General features: G+C 65.5%; 3 protein-coding genes across 4 annotated transcripts; 1 reads left to right on the forward strand and 2 right to left on the reverse strand.

Annotated features, from left to right (window-relative positions):
* Nucleotides 1–115: 115 nt before the first annotated feature.
* DPM3 (dolichyl-phosphate mannosyltransferase subunit 3, regulatory) lies at nucleotides 116–1850 on the reverse strand. Its single transcript, XM_021532183.4, has 2 exons — nucleotides 1792–1850; nucleotides 116–1593 (listed from the first exon to the last, which is right to left on the reverse strand). The coding sequence occupies exon 2, from the start codon at nucleotides 1585–1587 to the stop codon at nucleotides 1300–1302; it is 288 nt and encodes a 95-aa protein (XP_021387858.1). The 5' UTR covers nucleotides 1588–1593; nucleotides 1792–1850; the 3' UTR covers nucleotides 116–1299.
* A 976-nt stretch (nucleotides 1851–2826) lies between these two features.
* Nucleotides 2827–5174, reverse strand: KRTCAP2 (keratinocyte associated protein 2). The gene is made up of 5 exons (XM_021532180.4): nucleotides 5112–5174; nucleotides 4479–4633; nucleotides 4032–4095; nucleotides 3743–3809; nucleotides 2827–3031 (listed from the first exon to the last, which is right to left on the reverse strand). The coding sequence occupies exons 1-5, from the start codon at nucleotides 5113–5115 to the stop codon at nucleotides 2911–2913; spliced, it is 411 nt and encodes a 136-aa protein (XP_021387855.2). The 5' UTR covers nucleotides 5116–5174; the 3' UTR covers nucleotides 2827–2910.
* Nucleotides 5175–5356: 182 nt separating this feature from the next.
* On the forward strand, nucleotides 5357–15784 carry TRIM46 (tripartite motif containing 46). Of its 2 annotated transcripts, none has more exons than XM_021532173.3 (10): nucleotides 5357–5764; nucleotides 7998–8253; nucleotides 9493–9836; nucleotides 10294–10437; nucleotides 10559–10654; nucleotides 10778–11031; nucleotides 11110–11231; nucleotides 13870–14169; nucleotides 14253–14550; nucleotides 14660–15784. In XM_021532173.3, exons 1-10 carry the CDS (start codon nucleotides 5702–5704, stop codon nucleotides 15033–15035), a joined length of 2253 nt encoding a protein of 750 aa, XP_021387848.1. In that variant the 5' UTR covers nucleotides 5357–5701; the 3' UTR covers nucleotides 15036–15784. The 2 variants fall into 2 exon arrangements, with proteins under 2 accessions (XP_021387848.1, XP_077645521.2); XM_077789395.2 differs by having other exon boundaries at nucleotides 5500–5764; nucleotides 8003–8253.
* Nucleotides 15785–17890: the final 2106 nt, after the last annotated feature.

Consider the following 17890-nt stretch of genomic DNA (forward strand, 5'->3'; position numbering starts at 1 on the left):
CAGGGTTTTATTGGGGCTCCCAGGATCCCACAGGAGCACAGCCAGCATGGCACCGGGGCTTTATTGGGGTCCCGGGGCTTTATTGGGGTCCCATAGCAGCACAGTCAGCACCGTCTCAGAGTTTTCTTGGGGTCCTGAGGCTTTATTGGGGTCCCAGGGTCCCACAGGAGCACGGCCAGCACGGCATCGGGGCTTGATTGGTGGTCCTAGAGCTTTACTGGGGTCCCGGGGCTTTACTGGGATCCCAGGATCCCACAGCAGCACGGTCAGCACCGTCCCGGGTTTTCTTGGGGTCCTGGGGCTTTCTTGGGGTCCCCAGAACAGCATGACCAGCACTGTCCCAGGTATTTTTTGGTGTCCTGGAGCTTTTTTGGGGTCCCGGGGCTTTATTCAGGTGCCGGGGTCACACAACAGCACGGCCAGCACCATCCCGGGGCTTTATTGGGGAACACAAGAGCAGGGCCAGCACCATCCCAGAGCTTTTTTTGGGGTCCCAGGGCTTTTTTGGGGTCCTGGGGTCACACAACAGCAGGGCCAGCACCATCCAGGGCTTTATTTGGGGTCCCAGGGCTTTATTGGGCTCCCGGTTTTTTTGGGGGGTCCTGGGCTTTATTGGAGTCCTGGGGTCCCAGGGTTTTACTGGGGTCCTGGAGCTTTATTGGGATCCCGGAGCTTTACTGGGGTCCCGAGGCTTTTTCAGGGTCCCGGAATTTTACTGGGGTCCTGAGGCTTTTCTGGGGCCACACAACAACAGGGCCAGAACCGTCATGAGGCTTTATTTGAGTCCAAGGGCTTTCTTGGTGTCCCGGGGCGTTTTTGGGTTCCCGAAGCTTTCCGGGGCTCCCGGGGCATCACTGAGCTCCAAGGCTTTTTTGGGGTCCTGGAGTTTTCTGGGGCTGCCGAGGCTTTACTGGGCTCCCGGGAGTTTTTGGGGGTCCCGGAGCTTTCTGGGTCTCCCGGGGTGTCACTGAGCTCGGAGGCTTTTTTGGGGTCCTGGAGTTTTCTGGGGCTGCCGGGGCGTCACTCCACTCCAAAGCTTTTTTGGGGTCCTGGAGTTTTCTGGGGCTCCGGGGCGTCACTGAGCTCGGAGGCTTTTTTAGGGTCCTGGAGTTTTCTGGGGCTGCCGGGGCGTCACTCCACTCCAAAGCTTTTTTAGGGTCCTGGAGTTTTCTGGGGCTGCCGGGGCGTCACTCCACTCCAAAGCTTTTTTAGGGTCCTGGAGTTTTCTGGGTCTCCCGGGGCGTCACTGAGCTCCGAGGCTTTTTTGGGGTCCCGGGGCTTTCCGGGGCTCCCGGGCCGTCACTCCGCCCCGAGGCGCAGCCCCCGCCGCCGCAGGTCGGCCCTCGCCGCCCTGATGTGCTCCTGCAGCTCGGCCGCCGCCTCCTCGCAGTCGTTGAAGGTGGCCAGGCGGTAGCCCACGGTGGCCAGCGAGTAGCAGCCGAAGGCCACCAGCAGGTAGACGGGCAGCGGCAGCAGCGCCCGGCGCAGCGGGGCCGGCGGCTGCAGCCCCGGCGGCGCCAGAGCCAGCGCGGCCCAGGCCGAGCCCAGCAGGGCGAGCGCGCAGAGCCACTGGGCCAGCTTGGTCATGGCGGCCTGAGGGGAGAGAGGGCGGCAGGCGGACATGGGGGAGCCGTGAGGGGGAAAAAAGGCGGGAAAAGTGGGGCGGGGGGAGGGGAGCGAGACGGAGAGCCCCGCGCCGGGCCCAGTGTCTCAAGGGAGAGCGGCCCCAATTCCCTCTGTGCCTCCACCCGCCGCACCGAGCCCTCCCCAGAGCCCCATCCCCACCCGCACCTGGCTCGGTGCCGCTCCCGGTGCCGTGCCGCTCCCCGCCCGGTGCCGCGATGGGCGGTAACGGCGGCGGCGCGCGCGGGGGATGCCGGGAGTTGTAGTTCTGAGGAGCGGCGGCAGCAAGCGCCCCCTGCTGGCGGGGAGGGGCGCGGCACCACCGGGACCGCTCCGGGAGCCCCCGAGAGCTCTACGGGAGCCCACCGGGACCCCTCCGGGACCACTCGGGGACCCCCCCCGGGAGCCCCCCGGGACCACTCCGGGAACTCCCCGGGACCGCTCCGGGACCCCCCAGGAGCTCTACGGAAGCCCACCGGGACCCCTCCGGGACCACTCGGGGACCCCTCCGGGAACCCCCGGGAGCCCACCGGGATCACACCGGGACCACTCCGGGACCCCCCCGGGAACTCCCCGGGACCACTCAGGGAGCCGCCCGGGACCACCCCGGGAACCGTCCGGGAGCCCTCCGGGACCGCTCCGGGACTCCTCCGGGAGCCCCCCGGACCCCTCCGGGAGCCCTCCGGGAGCGGGTCCGGCCCCGCTGCCGGTGCCGCAGGAAGCGCCGGGCTTTGTCGGTCGCCGCCGGGGCCGCAGGAAGCATCTGGTTTCCTCCGCGTCCGGCCGGAGGGGTGCCAGGGAGCCGGCGTGGGAGCGAGTCCCGCCCGCCCTCCCACGGCTGCGGGAACCGCACCGTTCCCACCCCCCCGCCACAACCGGGCAGCCTCGGTGGCCCCCCAGCCCGGTGTCCTGCGGAGGGCACGCAGGAGTGCGTGATGCCCTGCCAAAGCCGGCAGGCTGAGCTGTGCCAGCGGCCGGGGGCAGATGGGGCTGGAGCCATGAGCCACTGGGACCACCAGAGCCCCCTGCCCACTCCTGGCTCCACTGGGATCTTCTTCCCTCGCAGCTCTGGGCGGACAAAACGCCAGCAGCATTTTGGCCACCCCCACCTCACCTGGGCAACCCAGAACCTACCCTGGGCTCCAGGGCCACTTCCAGCAGGGTCAGGAACCCGGCTGGCAGCTGGCACAGGGGACAAGAAGGTACAAAGAAATGGCTTTATTGGGCAGGGGGGAGTCCCAGATCGGCCACAGGGAGGGGGCTGCCCCAGGAAGGGGCAGCAGGACATCAATTTCTCTTCCTGCCCTTGCCAACAGCCTTGGCAGGAGGAGCGACGGGCGCTGTGGACTGGTAGAGAGTGGAGGAGATCTTGTTGATGTAGTAGAGACCCACCATGGAGAAGATGAGGCTATGAGGGCAGATGGGAAGAGGCTGCTCAGCTGCCGGGGGCAGGAACACGCCAGGCTCACCCCAGCTTCTGGTGCCTGGGTCCCCCTACCCTTCCCAAACTCTCTCCCTTGGATCCCATTGTGCTGCACTTCCTAAACCTACAATTTCCCCTTGGATCACACTCCCCTTCCTAAACCAACAATTTCTACTCAGATCCCACTTCCCTGCCCTTCCTAAACCAATAATTTCCCCTTGGATCCCATTGTGCTACCCTTCCTAAACCTACAATTTCACCTTGATCCCATTCTCCTGCCATTCCTAAACCAACAATTTCCGCTCAGATCCCACTCCCCTTCCTAAACCAACAATTTCCCCTCAGATCCCACTCCTCTGCCCTTCCTAAACCAACAATTTCCCCTTGGATCCCACTCTCCTGCCTTTCCTAAACCAACAATTGCCCCTTGGATCCCACTTTCCTGCCTTTCCTAAACCAACAATTTCCCCTTGGATCCCACTCCCCTTCCTAAACCAACAATTTCCCCCTGGATCCCCTTGTGCTGCCATTCCTAAACCAACACTTTCCCCTTGATCCCACTGCGCTGCCGTTCCCGCCTGAGGCTCCCTGGCACTCCTGGCCCTGCCCAGCCTCCTGCCCCGCTCCCGGTGTCACCCGTGACCCCTCGGGGTCCCCGTGGTCACTCCCTACCCCCCAGGGCAGCTCTGGACGTACCAGGTGGTCACACAGACCCGGTGGATGAGGCCAGAGGCGAACAGGGCCAGCAAGAGGCAGGTGAGGACTGCGGAGAGCCAGGAGACACACCATGCTGCAGGGCTGCCCCAGGTGATGGGGAGGCCGTGCCTGCAGCACCAAAATTTCCCCCAAACCCAGGAGAAGCTCAAGGGGAACTGCCACAGTTCCAGGGCAGGGCTGGGACTGTCTGGTGCCACTGCTGGAGCATCCCCAGCCCTTTCACCACTGCTGTGTCCCCCCTCCCCTCCTGGGCTCCCACAACACTTACTCTCGGGGAATATCTTAGCCTGGAAACCCTTCCCGAAGATGAGGTTCTCCAGGTTGTTGAAGGCCTGGTTGTGGAGTTAAGGAACAGAACGGGATCCTGCTGTCCTGCTCCCATTTCCCACCCTCCTTACTCCATCCCCACTCCGGTCCTCTGGACCTGCTCCCCAGCAGCCCCCTGGTCCCGTTGTCAGCACCCTGGTCCCGTTGCCATCTCCCTGGTCCCGTTGACATCTCCTCGTCCCATTGCCAGCCCCCCGGTCCCGTTGTCAGCCCCCCGGTCCTGTTGCCAGCCCCCTTGTCCTGTTGCCAGTCCCCTGGTCCCATTGTCAGGCCCCTGGTCCTGTTATCAGCCCCCTGGTCCCGTTGCCATCTCCTCGGTCCCACTGCCAGCCCCCCGGTCCCGTTGCCAGCCCGGTGGCCCCGGTGGCCCCGCCGTGCCCGGGGATGCCGTGAGGGAGCAGACGAAGAGCGCCGAGCCCAGCAGCCCACCCTGGATGGTGAGCCACTCGGTGGAGGCCAGCTGCCGGCTGTACATCTGCATCCCGGCGAACAGAAGCAGCGACAGCAGCGACGACAGCGCCAGCGACGTGCCCGTGCCTACGGCTGAGCCCCGGGGCCGACTCAGCACCGGCACCGGCACCGGGGCCAGACCCGGGGCTGAGCTCAGCCCGCAGCCATAGGGCTGTGCCGTGCCCCCCTTCCCCCAGCCCAGCTGCCCCGCCGCTCCCGTTATCCCCGTGCCCCAATACCCTCCTGCCCCGTTACACCTCCATCCCCTCTGCCCCGGTATCCCCCGCTCCCGTTAACCCCGTTAACCCCGTGCCCCCAATACCCTCCCCGCCCTGCCACACCTCCATTCCCCTCTCCCCACTGCTCCATTCCCCCCGTGCCCCGGTACCGCCCGTTCCCCTTTCCCGTTCCCCCCGCTATCCCCGGTACTCCTCCCGCCTCCGTTACCCCCCTGCCCCGTTACCCCCGTTACCCCATGTGCCCCCAGCATTCCCATCACCGCCCCCGTCTCCGTGCCCCCCATTCCCCCCGGTTCCCCGTTACCCCCGTGCCCCCCCCCCCCCCCCGTTACCCATGGTGCCCCCGGCCGGTCCCGGTCCGCTCCCGGTGCCGCCGTTCCGCGCACGCGCGCTCCGCCCGCCGCGCGGCGGGGCCACGGCGGCAGCGCCACTGCGCGTGCGCGAGGGGCGCGGCCCCGCCCCTCCCAGCGCGCGCCCCCCGGCGGCCGGGAGCGGCACTGCAGCTCCACGCCGCCCCCGGAGCGCCCTCTGGCGGCGGGGACGGGAACAGCGCGGGCACGGGACACCGGCACCGGCAGCGACCCCGGGAGCACCGCCGGTACCGGTGCCATGCTCATCCTGCCCGCAGCCCGCCCCCGGCGCCGCTCCCCGAGCGTGGCTCGTCGGGGGATGCCCGGGGGTGCACCCAGAGCATCCCCGCGCTCCCCGCCCCCCTGCCCACCACACCGGTGCCGCCCCTCCGGTGTCTCCACCGCCCTCCGGTGCCGGCGGTGAGGGCGCCGCCGAGCATGCGCGCCGCCGCCCCCCGCCCTCCCCCCGGCTCCGCCGCTCCCTGCAACGCACCGGGGCGATCGCGGCCGCCGCTGCTGCCGCCGCCGCCGCTGCTGCCGCCGCCGCAGGCACGGGCGCGGGTAGCGGAGCCATGGCCGAGGGCGAGGACCTGCAGACCTTCACCTCCATCATGGACGCGCTCGTCCGCATCAGCGTGAGCGGCCGCGGTGGCGGCGGGGGGCGGACGGGGCTCCTCCGGGACCGGGTCGCCGTGGCAACGCGGCGGGGACCGGCGGGGGGGGAGGGCGATGCCCTTGAGGGGTGGGCGGGCAGCGGACCCGCACCCCGACTCACCGCAGCGACCCCCGGGAGGGCAGTCCGTCACCGGGACCCCCCCACACCGAGCCGTGACCGAGCCGGGAGCAGCGGCTGCGGGGAGGGCGGCCGCATCCCGGCCCCGATCTCGGTGGCCAGCCCGGTCCTGGCGCTGGTCGCAGTGGCGGAGCCAGTTCGGGCCCCGATGTGGGTCCAGCCCCAGTCCCCATCTCCATCCTGGCCCCCATGTCCGTCTCCATCCCAGTTCCAATCCCACACCCATCCCCGTCCTCATCTCCATCCCAGCCCTGGGCCCATCCTGGCACTATTCCCAGTGCTGGTCCCCATCTCCATCCCAGTCCCCATCCCACCCCTGGGCCCATCCTGGTGCTGATCCCAGTGCTGGTATTCATCCCAGTCCCAGTCCCCATCCTCATCCCACCCCTAGGCTCATCCTGGCACTATTCCCAGTGCTGGTCCTCATCCCCATCCCAGTCCCCATCTCCATTCCAGCCCTGGGCCCATCCTGGCACTATTCCTAGTCTGGTCTTCATCCCTATCCCAGCCACCATCCCCATCCCACCCCTGGGCCCATCCTGGCACTATTCCCAGTGCTGGTCTTCATTCCCATCCCAGTCCCCATCCCCATCCCAGCCCCGGGCCCATCCTGATGCTGATCCCAGTGGTGCCCCCATCCCCATTCCACTGCCAGTCCTGATATTGGTCTGATCCTGGCCCTGCTCTGGGCCCAGCCCCAGTCCCATCCCCATACCAGGCCTGGGTCCCATCCAGGTTCTGATCCCAATCCTGGTCCTGATTCTGGCCCAGCTGCTGCTCCCAGGCCTGATCCTGGCTCTGATGCTGGTCCTGGTGCCAGTGCTGGCCCCAGTCCTGCTCCTGGTGTGGCCCCAGTCCAGCCCAGGGCTTCATCCTGGTGCTGACCCTGACATTTTTTCAGACTGCTTCTAGGCCTGATCCTGCCCATGATGCTGGGCCCAGTCCTCGCCCCTATCCCAGTGCTGGTCCTGACACTGGCCCTGCTCCTGGCTGTGGTTCCAGTGCTGACTCTGGTCTTGGCCCTGCTGCTGATCCCAGCTCCATTCCTCATCGCAGTGGCAGCCCTGATCCTCCTCCTGCTGCTGGTCCTGGTGTCCTCATCCCATCCCTGGTGCTGCTCCCAGGCCTCATCATTGCCCTGATGATGGTCCCAGTCCTTGTCTCCATCCCAGCCCAGATCCCATACTGGGCCTGATCCTGTTGCTGATCCTGGCCCTGCTGTTAATTCCAGGCCCTGGTGCTGGCCCCAGCTGTGATACTGGTGCTGAACCCAGCCCTGATGCAGGTCCTGGCCCTGGTGCTGGTCCTGGCCCAGATCCCAGCCATAGGGATGGTCCCAGCCCTGATTCTGATCCTGTTCCTGGTTCTGGTCCTGGTGCTGGTCTCAGCCCTGACATTGATCCTCGCCCTGGTGCTGATCCCAGCCCTGGTGCTGGTCCTGGCCCTGATCCCAGCCATAGTGATGGTCCCAGCCCTGATTCTGATCCTGTCCCTCGTGCTGGTCCTGGCCCTGGTACTGGTCTCATCCCTGATGTTGATCCTGGTCCTGGTGCTGGTCCTGGCCCTGATCCTGGTCCTGGTGCTGATCTCATCCCTGGTGCTGGTTTTGACCTAGATCCTGGTCCTGGTGCTAATCTCTGCCCTGATGTTGATCCTCGCCCTGGTGCTGGTCCTGGCCCTGGTGTTCGTGTCCTGGCCTTGGCCCAGATCCTGGTCCTGGTGCTGGTCCTGGCCCCGGTGCTGGTCATGGCTCAGATCCTGGTCCCGGTGCTGGTCCTGGCCCCGGTGCTGGTCATGGCTCAGATCCTGGTCCCGGTGCTGGTCCTGGCCCCGGTGCTGGTCATGGCTCAGATCCTGGTCCCGGTGCTGGTCCTGGCCCCGGTGCTGGTCATGGCTCAGATCCTGGTCCCGGTGCTGGTCCTGGCCCCGGTGCTGGTCATGGCTCAGATCCTGGTCCCGGTGCTGGTCCTGGCCCCGGTGCTGGTCCCAGGCCCTGATCCCAGTCCCGGTGCTGGTCCCTTCTGCTCCTGGCCCTGCTGCGTCCCCGGCGGGTGACGCTCCCGCTCTCTCCGCAGACCAGCATGAAGAACATGGAGCGGGAGCTGGTGTGCCCGGTGTGCAAGGAGATGTACAAGCAGCCGCTGGCGCTGCCCTGTACCCACAACGTGTGCCACGTGTGTGCCAGCGAGGTGCTGCTGCAGCACGGCCACCTCTACTGCGACCCCACCTCGGAGCCCACCTCGCCTGCGGCCACCCCGTCCACCCGCAGCCCCCGCCTGGGCCGCAGGGCTGTCCCCAAGCCCGACCGGCTGGACCGCCTGCTCAAGTCAGGTGGGGCTGGAGGGGCTGCAGGAGGGACAACAGGGGGACAGGGCTGGCTGCAGATGGTGGGGGTGGCTGAGGGCATGGGGACAGGGAGGGCTGGAGGGGTTTGGGACAGCCAGAGGGGACAGGGATGGCTGGAGAGGACAGGAGTGGCTGAGGGGATGGGGACAGGGTGGCTGGAGGGGTCTGGGACAGCCAGAGGGGACAGGGATGGCTGGAGGGGTTTGGGACAGCCAGAGAGGATGGGGACAGCTGGAGGGGACAGGAGTGGCTGAGGGGATGGGGACAGGGTTGGTTGGAGGGGTTTGGGCAGCTGGAGGAGATGGGGACAGGGATGGCTGGAGGGAACAGGGATGGATGGAGCGGATGGAGATGGCTGGAAAGGACAAGGGTGGCTGAGGGGGTGAGGACAGAGATGGCTGGAGGGGTTTGGGACAGCCAGAGGGGATGGGGACAGTTGGAGGGGACAGAGATGGCTGGAGGAGATGGGGATGGCTGGAGGGGACAGGAGTGGCTGAGGAGATGGAGACAGGGATGGATGGAGGGGTTTGGGACAGCCAGAGGGAACAGAGATGGATGGTTGGAGGAAATGGGGACATCAGAGGGGACAGAGATGGCTGGAGAGGACAGGAGTGGCTGAAGGGATGGGGACAGGGATGGCTGGAGGGGTTTGGGACAGCTGGATGGGACAGAGATGGCTGAAGGAGAGGGGGATGGCTGGAGGGGATAGGGATGGATGGTTGGAGGAGATGGGGACAGCAGAGGGGATAGAAATGGTTGGAGGGGACAGGAGTGGCTGAGGAGATGGGGACAGGGTTGGTTGGAGAGGTTTGGGACAGCTGGAGGAGATGGGGACAGGGATGGCTGGAGGGGTTTGGGACAGCCAGAGAGGATGGTGACAGCTGGAGGGGACAGAGATGGCTGGAGGAGATGGGCATGGCTGGAGGGGACAGGGGTGGCTGGAGAGCACTGGGTGGCTGAGGAGATGAGGACAGAGATGGTTGGAGGGAACAGGGATGGCTGGAGGGGAGGTGAATGGCTGGAGGGGATGGCAGTGGGAAGAAGAACAGCAGAGAGCATGAGGATGGCTGGAGAGGACAAGGACAGGGATGGCTGGAGGCACTGGGAGCAGGACCAACAGGAAGGGATGGCGGTGGGCACGGGGACAGCACCCTGGGCTCCCCCCGGGAGAGGGCTGAGGGACTCCGTGCCCTGCTGACCCCCACCCCTGCCTCCTTCCCACAGGCTTCGGCACCTACCCGGGGCGCAAGCGGGGTGCCGTGCACCCCCAGACCGTCAGCTTCCCGTGCCCCGCCTGCCAGCGGGACGTGGACCTGGGCGAGCGGGGCCTGGGCAGCCTCTTCCGCAACCTGACGCTGGAGCGGGTGGTGGAGCGCTACCGGCAGACCATCAACATCAGCGCGGCCATCATGTGCCAGTTCTGCAAGCCCCCGCAGCTGGAGGCCACCAAGGGCTGCACGGAGTGCAAGTCCAGCTTCTGCAATGAGTGCTTCAAGCTCTACCACCCCTGGGGCACGCAGAAAGCCCAGCATGAGCCCACGCCCCCCACCCTCACCTTCCGCCCCAAGGTGGGTCCTCCCGCCCTGGTTAAGGCTGGGAGAGTTGGGATGGTTCAGCCTGGAGAGGAGAAGCTTTGGGGTTACCAAATTGTGGCCTTCTGGTGTCTGAAGGCAATTTTAGGAAAAATGGGGTGAGACCGTTTACAAGAGCCTGGAATGACAGGACAAAGGGCAACAGGTTCAGATTGAAAGAGAATGAGTTTAGGTTAGATATCAGTAAAAAAACTATTCTAGTGAGGGTGATGTGGTCCTGCAACAAGTTGCCCATGGAAATTGTGAATGCCACACCCCTGGAAGTGGTGTGGATGTCCCTGCTCGTGTTACACGGGTTAGGACAAGATGATCTTCAAGATCCCCTTCCAACCCCAGCCATTCTGTGATTCTGGAGATGTGGGGTGCAGGGCTGGGACTCTGCGGGGCTGCAGGGGGGTGCAGGGCCCCGCTGAGCCCCGCTGTGCCCGCGCAGGGGCTGATGTGCCCGGAGCACAAGGAGGAGGTGACTCACTACTGCAAGACCTGCCAGCGGCTGGTGTGCCAGCTGTGCCGCGTGCGCCGCACCCACACCAGCCACAAGATCACCCCGGTGCTCAGCGCCTACCAGGCCCTCAGGGTAAGAGCTCCTGGGGCCAGGCTGGGGCTCTGCGGGGAATTTGGGGCACCACAGAGCCCCAGTGCAGAGGGGAGGGGTGTGGGGCGGGGGCTGCTGGCGCCATCTCATCACCTTCTTGCAGGAGAAGCTGACAAAGAGCCTCGCCTACATCCTGAGCAGCCAGGACACGGTGCAGACCCAGATTGCTGAGCTGGAGGAGACGGTGAAGCACACGGAGGTAAGGGCAGAGGATGCCCATCTGTCCCTGAGCTGTCCCTGGGCAGGGGTGGCACAGGCAGCCCAGTCCCCTCTGATGCCAGGACGTGCCACACGCCGACCCTGCCGTGTCCGTGCCCGGCAGGTAAACGGCTCACAGGCCAAGGAAGAGGTGTCCCAGCTGATCCAGGGGCTCTGTGCCATGCTGGAGGAGAAGCGTGCCACGCTGCTGCAGGCCATCGAGGAGTGCCAGCAGGAGCGGCTGGCCAGCCTGCACGGCCAGATCCGGGAGCACCAGGCCATGCTGGAGAACTCGGGCATGGTGGGCTATGCCCAGGAGGTGCTGAAGGAGACTGACCACCCCTGCTTTGTCCAGGCTGCCAAGCAGCTGCACAACAGGTACTGAGCTGCCAGGGGTGTTGGGACCCTCTGGTGCCCGAGGTGGCAGCCTGATATCCCCTCTCCCCTGTGCTGCAGGATCCTCAGGGCCACCGATTCGCTGCAGAGCTTCCGTCCTGCAGCCAACGCCTCCTTCAGCCACTTCCAGCTGGATGTCAGCAGGGAGCTGAAGCTGCTCACTGACCTGGCCTTCATCCGAGGTAAAGGCAGCGGGAGCCGGGCACCGGCTGTGCCCCGTGCCGAGGCACAGCCCCTGCGGGCAGAGCGGGTCCCTGCCCGCCTCGGAGCCGCGGCTCAGCCACCTCGCGGATGTGCCGGTGCCCCCTCCCCGTCAGGGACAGCCCCCGCCCCAGCAGCCCCCAGAAATACCCCTGCCCTGTGCCAGGGCAGCCGGGGCAGGCAGGCAGGGCCGTGGTGCCAGGTGAGGGTGGCAGCAGTGCCGGAGGGTGAGTACGGAGCTGCCCCGCCGCCGGGCAGGCGCTTCCCGCAGGGCAGGAGCCGCGTGGCCCTGCCAGGGTCTGGCGACCCGTTTCAGACCTGCTTCTACCTCTCTTTGTTTATAGGCTGCGGCCGCTGCCGAGGCGTCACCGAAGTAACTGAGGCAAGTCACACCCCTGCCCCAGAGCCGCCCCCGCTCTCTCTTCCCATCCCTCCATCCTGCTCCCAGCCCCGGCCCCGCTCCGCCGCCATCCTCCATCCCCTCCATCCCCTCCATCCCCTCCATCCCCTCCATCCCCTCCATCCCTTCCATCCCTTCCATCCCCTCCATCCCCTCCATCCCCTCCATCCCTTCCATCCCCTCCATCCCCGTCCTGCCCGCTGGCCTTGGCAGCCGCTGGCTCTGCCTCCTCCATCTGCCGCCCCTCCTGCCCTCCCACCCCCTCTCGCCACATTCCCATCCCCATCCTCACCCAATTTCCATCCCCATCCTCACCCCGTTTCCATCCCCCTCTTGCCCCATTTCTGTCCCTTCTCAGCTCATTTCCATCCCCCTCTCTCCACATTTCTGTGCCCATCCTCACCCCATTTCTGCCCCCATCCTCACCCCACTTCCATTCCCCTCTCGCCCCATTTCTATCCCACTCCTTGCTCCATTTCCATCCCCTTCCTTGCCCCATTTCTGCCCCTTCTCACCCCCTTTCCATCCCCTCTCTCCCTATTTGTCCCACTCCTTGCTCCATTTCCATCCCCTTCCTTGCCCCATTTCTGCCCCCTCTCACCCCATTTCCATTCCCCTTTCACCCCATTTCCATCCCCCTCTCACCTCATTTCCATCCCCATCCTCATCCCATTTCCATCCCCCTCTCGCCCCATTTCTCTCCCTTCTCACCCCATTTCCATCCCCTTCCTTGCCCCATTTCTGTCCTCTCTCACCCCATTTCCATCCCCTTCCTTGCCCCATTTCTGTCCTCTCTCACCCCATTTCCATCCCCTTCCTTGCCCCATTTCTGTCCTCTCTCACCCCATTTCCATCCCCTTCCTTGCCCCATTTCTGTCCTCTCTCACTCCATTTTCATCCCCTTCCTTGCCCCATTTCTGTCCTCTCTCACCCCATTTCCATCCCCTTCCTTGCCCCATTTCTGCCCTCTCTCACCCCATTTCCATCCCCTCTTGCCTTCTTTCCATTTTCTTCCTCACCCCATTTCTGTCCCCTCTCACCCTGTTCCCATCCCACTCTTCACTCCATTTCTGTTCAACTCTCACCCTACTTCTGTCCACATCCTCACCTCACTTCTGTCCCTTCCATCACCCAATTTTGTGCTCCCTCCTCATCCCATTTCCGCTCTCCTTTGCCCCATTTCAACGCCATCCTTGCCCTTTTTCCACTTTCTTCTCATCCCATTTCCATTCCCCCACTTTCCATTCCCACCTGTCTCAGCCCTTTTCCTCCCCAGTCTCAGCCCATTTCCACCCCAATCTCAGCCCATTTCTATCCCATTTCTTGCTCCATTTTCACCTCTCCTTGCCCCATTTCCACCCCTCTAATTGTTCCATTTTCTTCCCCCTTTTGTCCCATTTTCTTTCCCTTCCTTGCCCCATATTTGTCCCCCCTTCACCCCATTTAGTCCACATTCCTCCCCCATTTATGTTCTTCTCTGCACCCATTTCTCTCCCACTTTCACCCCATTTCCATCTTCTTCCTCACTCTATTTCCACCTTTCTCCCCATCCCATTTCTTTCCCCCCTTGCCCCATTCCCATCTGCCTCCTCACCCCAATTCCATCCTGCTCACCCCATTTCTTTCCCTTTCTGCATCCCATTCCCACATCCTCCTTGCCCTATTGCTGCCCCATTTCCATTCTCCTCTCTTTATTTCCATCCTACTCTCACCCCATTTCTTCCTCTCCCCATCTCCATCCCTCTCCTTGCCCCATTTCTACCTCCCTCACCATCCTGTTCCCTTTCTCTTCCTCGCCCCATTCCCATCCTTTCCTTAACCCCTCTTCCACCTGCCACCCTTCATCTCCCCTTCCCACCCTGCCTCTGTTCCTGCCGGTACCTTCTCCCACCCTCCATCCCCATCTCCTCCTCCTCCTCCTCCTCTCCTGCTGCCTCCACTTTTTCTCTCTCTCTCTCTCCTCCCTCCTGACTTGCACTCGGCCTGTCTGGTCCCTGGAGCCCCACAGCAGCAGCTCCTCTGTCTCCCCGACTCTCGCTCTCCTCCGGTGCCGACGCACGGTCTCCGCAGTCAGACCCCTCTTAGACTCCGCTGGTTGTGCGTCCGTCCGTCCGCCCGTCCGTCCGTCCGGAATGCCCCTTCCCCGCGTCCGGCCGCCTCCCTGCCCGCGGGGTGGGGGGACGCTGCCTGACGCCCGCCGCCGCTGCCTCTCCCCGCAGCGCCCGAGGCCCCCGTCATCGACACGCAGCGCACCTACACCTACGACCAGATCTTCCTGTGCTGGCGGCTGCCGCAGCACTCGCCGCCCGCCTGGCACTACACCGTGGAGTTCCGCAAGACCGACGCCAAGGCCAAGGGGCTGAAGCTGTGGCAGCGGCGGGAGGAGGTGAGGGGCACCTGCGCCCTCGTCGAGTACCTGGACACCGACAGCGTCTACGTGCTCCGCGTGAAGGGCTACAACAAGGCGGGCTTCGGGGACTACAGCGAGGACATCTACCTGCACACGCCGCCCGCCCCAGGTGAGAGGGGATGGGTGCTGGGATCAGCACGGAGCGCCCCGCTGTGCTGCGCTGCTCACCTTTCTCCTCTCTGCTCCCTGCAGTCCTCAACTTCTTCCTGGACAACCGCTGGGGCTTCAACCGGGACCGGCTGGCCATCAGCAAGGACCAGCGCGCGGTGCGCAGCGTCCCCGGCATCCCCATGCTCTTCGCCGCCGAGCGCCTGATGACCAGCTGCCACCTCTCCATCGACCTGGTCATCGGCGACGTGGCCATCACCCAGGGCAAGAGCTACTGGGCCTGCTGTGTGGACCCCAGCTCCTACCTGGTCAAGGTGGGCGTGGGGCTGGAGAGCAAACTGCAGGAGTGGTTCCAGGTGCCGCAAGACGTGGTGAGCCCCAGGTGAGCGCGGCGCTTTGGGGGTGCAGGGTTTGTTCTTACCCCCCCCAGCAGGCACTGGGACGTGCCCCGGGATGTTCTTACCCCAGGCTGACCTGTCCCCGTCCCACAGGTACGACCCCGACAGTGGCCACGACAGCGGGGCAGAGGACACGACGGTGGAGGCTCCTCCTCCCTACGCCTTCCTCACCATCGGCATGGGCAAGATCCTGCTGTCGCACGGCTCGGCCCTCACGTCCCGCGACCCCAACGGCTGCACCGTGCCCTTGCCCCCTCGCATTGGCATCTGCCTGGACTACGAGCAGGGCAAGGTGAGCTTCTACGACGCCGTGTCCTTCCGCGAGCTCTGGGAATGCGGCGTGGACTGCTCGGGGCCCGTCTGCCCCGCCTTCTGCTTCATCGGAGGGGGGGCCCTGCACCTCCAGGAGCTGGTGGCCAACAAGCAGGAGAGGAAAGTGACCATCGGGAACTTCGCCAAGCTGGACTGAGCCATGCCCGTGGTCCCCACGTGCCCCACGGGGGACACACGTGGGAGCAGAGCGGAGCAGGGGCGGCCCTGCCACCGCTGGGGACAGGCCAGGTGTTTGTTTTGTGGGACGGGGGGACGGGGACAGCTTTGCCGTCCCCTCCTCACCCTGTCCGCTTGCCCCGAGCTCCAGCTCAGCCCCAGGCTGCTCTGGGCAGGGCTGGCACAGGGTCGGCCCTAGAGATGGGTCAGGGAGGGGGACGGGGCTGCGCAGGGAGGGGGGTGGAAGGTGACGGTGGGGTGACACTGCAGGGCAGAAGCTGGGTGCTGGTTGGGGCGGGGGAGGCAGCTGGGGTGGGGGAGAGGGCTGGGGCGGGGTGGGGGAGGCTGGGCTGGAACAAGGTGTGAAGGTGTTTTGTAAATGGCTCATTTTCAACGTGGGTCGTCTGGCTGCAGCCCCTGGGCACGGCCAGCGTGGGGTCCCTCCCGTGGGCTGCTGGGCACCGCGGTGCCGCCTGCTCTGCCCTGTCCTGGGGGAGGAATGTGCCTGGCCAGCCCTGCACTGGGCTCCTGTTACACCCAGCCCTGTGGCCGGGGTGGGCTGGGGCTGCAGGGTCTGGGTGTGAGCCCGGCCAGGGAGCCCCAGGCACCGTGGGGGCCGTGGCAGCAGTGCCACAGCGGGACCTGGCCGAGCTGCTGTTGTTTCTCCTGGGTTCTGCTACAACTAACGCTGTATTTTCATGGTTTCCTACAATAAACTGCAATGCCAGACTCCTCCGGAGCCGCCCTGGCACTGCGGGGCCATGGGGCCAGGCTGGGCACAGGGTCAGGGTGCCAAGGGACGTGGGGACCTTGGGTTTGGGTTGGTGGTGGGGTCTCAGGGCTGTGGGGTCGCAGGGTTTTGGGGTCTGTGGGGTCTCAGGGCTGTGGGGTCACAGGACTGTGGGGTTGCAGGGCTGTCAGGTTGCAAGGCTGTGGGGTCTCAGGGCTGCGGGGTCCATGGGGTCTCAGGGCTGTGGGGTCCATGGGGTCTCAGGGCTGTGGGGTCCGTGGGGTCACAGGGCTGTGGGGTCTGTGGGGTCTCAGGGCTGCAGGGTTGCAGGGCTGTGGGGTCACAGGGCTGTGGGGTCTGTGGGGTCTCAGGGCTGTGGGGTCTGTGGGGTCTCAGGGCTGCAGGGTTGCAGGGCTGTGGGGTCACAGGGCTGTGGGGTCCGTGGGGTCTCAGGGCTGTGGGGTCACGGGGCTGTGGGGTCCGTGGGGTCTCAGGGCTGTGGGGTCACAGGGCTGTGGGGTCTGTGGGGTCTCAGGGCTGTGGGGTCCGTGGGGTCTCAGGGCTGCAGGGCTGGGCTGGCCCTGGCGCCGTGGACCCAGCCTGTCCAGGGGCACGTGTCCAGTGGCGTGCACGGGACCGGGGCCATGGGGCCGGGCTGTCCTTTGGGCCGTGGCCAGCAAGTGCCAGCCCTGCCCAGCAGTGCTGACGTGTCAGGTCCTCCCCGAGCTCTGCCCGGCCACGTGGGCACTGCCACTCCAGCTCCAGCTGTTGGGGGGCTCCTGGATGGGACATCTCCCCATGGAGCCCAGAACAAACTCCCTCAGCACTGCCGGGGAGCCCCACGGCAGCCAGCCCAGCCAGGGGGGCTGGGGGGTCTCGGGGCTGTGGGGTCTCGGGGCTGTGCAGTCACAAGGCTGTGGGGTCTGTGGGGTCTCAGGGCTGTGGGGTCACAGGGCTGAGGGGTTTCAGGACTGTGGGGTCTGTGGGGTCACAGGGCTGGGTGCTGAGGCACCTTCTCAGGGTGGGTGTTGGAGCTGCACCCCCCCAGCCTGGGTGCTCTGCAGGGCAGCTGGAGGGGCCACAGGTGGGTCCCAGTCCCTGGAGGTCCCAGTCCTGAAGCTGGACGGGGAGGGGGTTGAGCTCTCTGTGGTCACCCAACCCTTTGTAGGGCCCAGCCCTGCAAATTTGGCCCCTGCTCCGATTCCTGGGGCCCTGCCCAGGGCTGGGGGGGCTGAGTGGGGCAGCAGCAGTGCCAGGCACACCCCGTCCCCTCTCCTAGGCACACAGCCCCGTGCCCAGCTGGCAGAACGGATCTGGGCGTGGGGGGTGCTGCACTGAGCCAGACCCCCATCAGTGCCCCCCCCCAACAGTCTGAGGGCACCCCCTGTGCTCCGGAGACCCCCAGCCCCTGGCCCGCAGCCCAGCACAGCTCTGAGAGCTCCCAGCACGTGCCAGGGTTCCTGGGCACCTGGCACAGCCATGGGCCCCACCCAGGCCCACGTTCTGTGGCCGAGGGCTCCGTCAGCGTCCCGCTGCTGGGCTGGTCCTGGGGCTGCTCCCGGCCGAGCCCTGGCTCCGTGCCTGCGCCCACACGGGCTTTCTTTGGAGAAGGTTTGCTTTCCTTGTTTTTCTGCCTTTTCAGTGGTTGCCAAAACACTCCCAGTGCCCAGGAACAAGCCCGGCTCCGACTGGGGCTGCCAGGGGGCCACCGCCGTGCTCCAGGGACGGCTGCTCCACAGCTTTGTGTCCCGGTGCTGCCACGCAGCCTCTTCTTCCAGCACCCCCAGAGCCTTTTTTGGGCTCACTGAGTGTTTGGAAGAGCAGGACACGCCGCACGCAGCCAGGGACACGCGTGCAGCTGCACTGCATTCCACCTGTGCAGCCACCGGGAAACCGGGCATGTCAAAGGAGACACGTTAAATCACGAGCAGAAACCGAGAGCGCGGGAGGGGTGAGAGGGATGGGGGCTGGCAGGATGTGTCACATCCAGAGGCGTGCGGGCACCAGGGACGCAGTGACACCGCCAGGACTGCTTGGAATGGGAAACAAGAGCCACCACCCAAGCCGAGGCCACCTAGGTGGGTGACAGCCACGTCGGGGGGATT

Source organism: Lonchura striata, chromosome 25 (assembly GCF_050655825.1).
Source record: "Lonchura striata isolate lonStrDom1 chromosome 25, ASM5065582v1, whole genome shotgun sequence".
Classification (NCBI taxonomy): domain Eukaryota; kingdom Metazoa; phylum Chordata; class Aves; order Passeriformes; family Estrildidae; genus Lonchura; species Lonchura striata.